We start from the raw sequence: 7,000 nt of genomic DNA on the forward strand, positions 1-7,000 counted from the left end.
AAGATGGAAAACACGGAACTTCAAAGCAGACGCAGCAGAAGGCTCTTTCTCTTCACCCATGAAAAAGGGGAAGACGACATTATGCAGAGCCATTAAACATTCATCGTCAGCGGGCTTCATAAAACCACCGAAAACCCCGTGACTAGAGCAGCCAGCAGTGACCAGGACACGGGACGGGACGGTATGAAGAGCGGGTAAAGGCGGTAGAGAATCGTTTTGTTTCGCTTCGAGTGAAAATGGTTTTTGCGTGTGGTTCACCGAACTGAACACAACCGACGCCCCGGCGGGGATAAGAAGATTACCTCCGGGAGACGACACGCACGCAAACATAACCGATAACCAGCGTAGTGAGCGTTTGGTTTGGTCTCGGCCAAAAACCACGATGGCCTTTCGATGGCCACACAGCCGAACGGATGTTGCGTTGTTGCGAATGTTTTAAAATGCAAATCGTCAACCGTCAGCTTCTCGCCTATTGGTTCGAAGTGTTGCTCCCTGGAGTGCGAGTGTCCAGGGACAAGGAGAGAAACGGACAGAGATAGAGAGAGAGAGAGACGATGTCTCTTCGGTCAATGCTTTGTGGCTGTCTCTTCCGGGAACGGCATACGCGTCCCCTGCTGGCCAGGTCATCGGTTTATCGGGTTAGTGAAGTTGGTGCAGGTCCCGGTAACATATTCATTTGTTGCTATAAACATGCAAATGCTCCGACCCCCAAAGGGGATCTGTCTAGCCTACGATCACCCGTGTGTGTGTGTGTGTCCGCTCAGTGGCCCGAAGGCTTTCCGTTTTTTTCGCTGTTCTACCTGTATTGTCCCTGGCCGGCGCTTTTTGTGTGTTCAGTTCAGTTGGACATCCTATCACCGGTAGTGGCTGCAAGGCTTGGAAGGGAAATTAAACTTTTTGTTATTCGTGGAACCGGGACATATGGGCATGCGAAGGAAATCACACTTCGAGTGAAAGGAGACGGTCCCGGTTGCTCCCGGTGTCGAGCTTTGTTTAGGGGGAAAATGTGTTTTCCATCCAGATAATCACTTCCAGAGTCGATTCAACCAGAATTCTGTTTTGCTGTTTTGTCGGAACAGGCCCCTGGCTCTGGCTCGCTATCGGTTCGCCTCTGTGGTAATACAAATACGGGAGCTTTTCTTGGTCTTTTGGTTTGGGTCGAACTTTCGGAAGAAAAGATTGATGATCTGGCGGTCCAGATTCCGCGCCACCAAACCAGTGCCCATTATTGCTAATGAATGAGTCCGATCCATCAACCATCACGGCATGTAATCAGTGTCTGTCTGTGTGTGTGTGTGTAATCGGGGGCATCGGGGATTCCACAACATTCATTATGTACATACTTGCATACTTGAAGTGCACAGACTCGCTGGAGCATACGCTACGCCACGAGGCTTCACGCTTTAAGCGTCTTCTTCTTCTTTAACCATAATCGGCGCGAAGCGAATGGATAGCGGAAGTAGGTGAGGTGAGGTGAAAGGGATCGAGATCGAGTGATAGAGGGGAAAAGAGGAATGGGATGGGATGAGAAAGGAAACCGTTTCCGTTTCCTTGCCGTTTCCCGCTCCCGCTTTGAAGTAACTGTTTGTATCACTTTTCGATTTGCCTTTTTGATTCTAAAATATACATTTTTGTTTCCACACACTTTTTGCTGCTGTTGCTGCTGCTGTTGTTGTTGTTGGTTTGCTTCTCTTTTTCTTCTGTTTGTTTTCCCCGTCCCCGCCACGCTACCGATCCCCTTTTTCGCAAACCAAACAATGTACGCGAGCTGGCGGCCGGAAGGAGTTTTTCGCGCGAAACTTTCCTTCGAATGCTTTCGGAATGCTGGATGGTCCAGGTATGGATCCTTTACTTGGCCACCGATCCATTGCCACCGTCCTTTGTTTTTGGCCCCTCAGCTCTCACTCTCGCCCTCTCTCTCTCTCTAGCTTGTCCTATTTACAGTATATCTTACGTCGTTGGTCGTGCTTAACGAACCACAACCACCACCAACTACCACCTCTACACCCACCAGCAGGCATGTGAGGGCGTTTCGCCGTGTCGCTTTCGCACATGATTCATCTCGCGCAGCATAAGCCAGAGCCAGAGACATTATAATACCATCTGCTATACACATTGAAAGGAGAGGGCAGCAGCATTGTGACATATTTTATGCGCTGCTTGCCTTCGCCCGACTCGCCCCACCATCTGCATGTGTTTGTCTGTGTATGTATGTGTGTGTGTGTGTGTGTGTGTGTAGGCACACAGGAAGCCGGAACTCGGCAGCCTTCGGTTCCCTTCCCCCTCCCCCCCACTGCCAAGTACATCAGCATGCCGGACCGGGAGGAGAAACATTTACCAATATTAATCATCATGCCTTATGTTGCCTCTTCCACACCACGGGTTTTTTGTGTGTGTGTGTGTGTTTGTGTGGAACACAAAAAAGGACAAAAGCGCTTACTCCACGGAGCCCGGATCCGGAGGAGACTGGGGAGTGCCAAGGAACTGCTTCTTGCTTCACGATCGACAGAAGGCCAGAAAGGGAAATCTACGGGGCCGGAGGAGGGCGGGCAGCGTTCTTTTGTTTTCTTTCCAGCGATTTTTCAATTTCTGTCCGCCAGTTTCGGAAGCTCGGCCCGTGGCGTGGCCTTGGCCTTTCACGGAGGGGGATACGATCCCCCCCTTTTCAACACCGGCCGGAAGCCGGAGGATCCTCTCGCGCACTGGGCGTGTGCAGCGTGGAGTCTATCCATCATTCTAGCAGCCGAAAGATGGATCTTCCTCCCAACCACCATTCCTGGGGAAGGGGGGGGGGGGTAAACAAGGGACAAGGGAGTTGCCATTCTGTCGGGACCGACTTTGCATGGTGCTAGCCGACCGTGGATTATGCTGCGGACCAGGGAATAGATCAAACCAGTTTGGGGCTGGCCTTTGCTGGCGTATTGTCTGGAGTTTTCGGGGAAAGACTTCCACTCCGCTCTCCAGTTCCAATGTGTTTACTGGAGTCCCAGGATGGCTGGCGCTGGCTGGACACATTATCCCCAGCACTGGATGAATCCTGTGGCGTCTGGCGAGTTGTAGTGGTGCTCCTGCTGCTGGTCGCCGGATTGGTAGCATTGGTTGCTGGTTAGATGCTGGGGCTTTAAACGTTTCCAACCGGTTCTTTCGTTTCTGTGAAAGAAAATGTAAAAAGAGAGAGAAACGAAGAGAAAAAGAGAAAAACAAAAATGAAATGAACAATGTAATTAACTGGCGGAAAATTGTTTAGCAAAATCGGCTACAAATGGTTCCACTACCAACACACTAGACCTATGCTTATGCAGCATATAAGCGGAATTCCCGTTATGAAGCGATAATCATTTTAAGCTGCAATTCGTCGAACGAATTCGCCAACCCGAACAGTGCCATTCGGTGGCCATTGATCGATCGACGGGGGGTGAGAGAATGCGGTTGACGGCGTGAGTGCCGCTAGAGCTGTGGCTAGAGGGCTAGAGTGCATGCAAAGCTATCCGCTACGGTTTCGGCTGCGGGTGACGGGCACAAAATTGCATTGATTAACAGTAAACCGAGAAGCGCCGATAATTGTGGCCGCGGCGTGGTTGCGGTCTCGCCCACCGGCCGCATTGATTGATGGTTTGCGCAACCACCGTCTTCGGTGAGGTTTCAATTGAACCCGTTACGCCATCGCCAAAGGGAGGGGATTTGCTGGGAATCGTTTTCAAATAATACTGATAGAGACATGTAGACAGAGTTATTTTTTAATTATCTAAAAAGTAGTCAGAACAGAAGTTTCGATCATCATCATGATGATGGTTCCACTGATGGAGGGAATTCGCATGAAGTGACTCTGTAGAAACAGCTCTAATGTTGCTTTTAAGTATGCTTCCGAAAAGTAATCAGTTGATCATATCATATATCATGTAACAACTTCAAAGCATATAAAATTGCCAGAAAACCCACGCTTTAGTGAGTGGTTCCGATGGCATCTTACATGGAAATGAAATAGGAAACCCAAATGAGCTGTAACTGTATGTATAGCTGATGTGTTATTTGGTTTAGAAATTATTTTGGCAAAGAATATTTTTCACTAGCTTTGTTCAATAGGAATGGTTTTTCTGATTGTAAATGTAAAATGTTAGGACATTTTCAAATCATAAACCGTATACAACAACGTTATGCAAACACAAAAACCAATCGCAACACATTTCTACTCGGTATTTTATTTCGAAATCGTAGAACAAATTTCGAAGTAGAATGAATAGCGCTATAAAATCGGGCTAGTCACTCCCGGCCATTGCCGTGTCTATGGTGGTCCTGCATGAGCCAATTCTAAGCATAAGGCAGGTCTCCAAAAACATGCCCCAAAAAAGGAACGTTAAAGTTATTGCGTAACATTCCATTAAAAACATGTCATACTCATACCCCTCCTCCTTCCATCGAATATCGCACACAAAACTATGTCCAGGTCTGATGGCCGGAATGCGGGGCTGGAACATTTTCCAAATCAAACAAACCACCATCAACAGCAACAACACTCGTGCAGCAGCAGTAGCAGCAGCAGCAGCTTCTTCACCAGCAGGTTGTTAGCAACGCTCCATCCATCCAGCAGCGTCCAGTAATAACTACACGACTCCGTGGGCACGATTCTGCACTCAGCATTGATTGCAGACGAATGACATTCCAGGGGGCCTAGGGGCCGTATGTTTATGTTGCGCTCGGAATCCGACAAACCGAAACTGCAGCAAGTAGCAGCGGCAAGGTTGTGTTAGTACGTCGTCCTTGGTTGTGTGTGTGTGTTTGGTGCCGTAAAAGTGAGTTTTCCAAGTGAGTTCGGTCATTTTCGACGACAACGACGACGATGACGACGGTGGAACTACCTATATTGATATCGCTTCACTTCTCCTTCTACTTCACCTCCATCGCTTACTGCTGTGCACGGTACACATATAATAACTGTCGTCGGGAAATGTTTTCCTTCCCGGGGAGTGCTCCAACCCACTCTAGTTTCTCTCGCAACAGCCGCAAGACCAGACGCAGCAGCAGCAGCACCACCACCACCGTTGAGGATGATTTGGTCATAAAAAGCAAAAGATACATGCGGTTGTGGCTGTATTTTAATGATAACATTTCCGGTGAATCGGGACCGGGACACTGGGACCGGGGCCCGGTTACCCGGACCGTCGCTACCGTTGGCATCATCCGGCGAGACCGTTACAACCGGGCACCGGGCACCGGGCAATGCGGCAGTCGTCGCGGATGCCTGCAAATCTTGGCCGCTTCGGACACCAAAGCGTCCCGGTTGGGTTCGTTTTTGGTTTCCGTTTAGGATTCCGAGGATACTCCTGGGCCGAGGTACGCCCGGTTAGTCTGTCTAACGGAGTCTAACGGAGGCTCCAAGGTAAAGAACCATTCCGGTTGAATCCAAGTGTGGTACAGAGGGGTTGGTTGGTTGGTTCTTAGGGATTTGTCTTCCCTTTTAACATTTATATTTTATGGCTTTAATCATTTACTTTTCACCCCCATTCCCTGGAGGGGTTGATTCTCCTCTTTTTTTTCGGTTACGTTGTTTCAACAAAACCGCCCAAGGGAACCCAAGATGTCACCAAGATAGTGTGGTTCCGGATGTTTGAGCTTGAGCAGGGTGACGTCTTCTGCTGTGTGTGTGTGCGTGTGTGTGTGCGTGTGTGTGTGCGTCGTTTATGGCAGGACAGGACAGTTTTATGAAGAGGCTTAATGTTTCTACAAGTGTTTAATGGTTTTTCTGCGTCTCGTGCTACCGGAACGATACACCAGACCACCGACCAGACTGCGACGAGATCCGGTGTCGCGTGTGTGTGTCCCGGTCCCGGTCCGGTTTTTCTGTCCGATAATTTATCCTCTCTCCGATCTCCGGTCAGACACTCCCGGTACTACACACCGCCGCTGCCGGTGTGCCGGTTAAACTATGTCGGATCGGAAGTTTCCGAGTCTCCGAGTGCCCATTTTTATGTGCGAGAGCTTTTTCCCCATAACATTTCATTCGAAATGGCGGCGGTTTGGTGTGCCCCTTGGCCAGCACAACCGGAGCAAACCACAACCGGACCGGCATTACTGTACCGGCCGGCATGTGTCCGTTTTTATGGATTGGGATTTGTGTGCGTAATGAATGGGTTCACATCGTTGCTCATCGTAACACCAGCCAGCCAGCCAGGGCCAGGCCCACGAGAGGTTTCATTTGGACACATTTGGGACCTCCGGGGGGGAAGAGAACTCTGGGCGAGTGATTAAAAAAGGGAGCGAAAAAGAGATTAAAGCAGCAGCTGAAGTGAGGAGGCGAGCTGTGGCTGGAACTGCTCGCAGGGCTGCTAGTTCCATTCCTCGTTTTTTTTTCTTCTGCCGGTAGCATCTCCCTTAATTGGACGATAACGGTGTCGAATGGTGGCTGAAAGCATAAAAGTCAACTTCTGACACTTTCGGGCCACAGATTCGGCCCAGCTAGACCAACAGACTTCCGAACTCCGAACAGACTTCTCGCCCTTCTGCTATTGATCTGCACGTTGCTGTAACACCGTTGCTGATTAGTACCATACCGATGACGGCGATGACTCGTTCGGTCCCGCCTGCTCACGATTATGGTAATCATTAGCGAAAGGACAACGGCGTCGGCGTCGGCGTCGGCATCGCTTTCGGTGACGGTGAAACGGATACCGTCACGGTAGCTGGAACACGATCCGAAAGGAGGAGGAGGGGGGGGGGGTGGAAATAATATTTGTCATTCAAATCCGCCCAATGTCAATGTCACGTCCTCGGTGCTGTGCTGTCCGTAGAACCGTAGGACGAACGAACGAACGAAACGAACGTCTCCGAAAACCTCTCCGGCAGTCCTGGCAGTCAATTCCAGCGAGGAGTCGAGTTCCAAGTGGTGTCGACTGCGAGCGATTCGGTCCGGTTGATCGTTGACGACGTTGGCGGCGGTTCGGTTTCGGTTTGACATGTCACGCCTTCACGCCGCCGATGCTTCGGTATGGCGGGAACATTGGGG

At 50.1% G+C, this 7,000-nt stretch overlaps 1 protein-coding gene across 2 annotated transcripts in view; it reads right to left on the minus strand.

Moving 5' to 3' along the window:
• Positions 1 to 837: 837 nt before the first annotated feature.
• The window catches only part of LOC125960069 (potassium voltage-gated channel protein Shaw-like), a 19,573-nt gene continuing 13,410 nt past the window's right edge, over positions 838 to 7,000 (minus strand). For both annotated transcript variants that reach the window (XM_049693241.1, XM_049693240.1), the window contains exon 7: positions 838 to 3,150. In XM_049693241.1, the coding sequence (XP_049549198.1) occupies positions 3,122 to 3,150 (29 nt within the window). In that variant the 3' untranslated portion in view covers positions 838 to 3,121. The remainder of the gene's footprint in view (positions 3,151 to 7,000) is intronic.

This window comes from Anopheles darlingi, chromosome 2 (genome assembly GCF_943734745.1).
Source record: "Anopheles darlingi chromosome 2, idAnoDarlMG_H_01, whole genome shotgun sequence".
Lineage (NCBI taxonomy): Eukaryota > Metazoa > Arthropoda > Insecta > Diptera > Culicidae > Anopheles > Anopheles darlingi.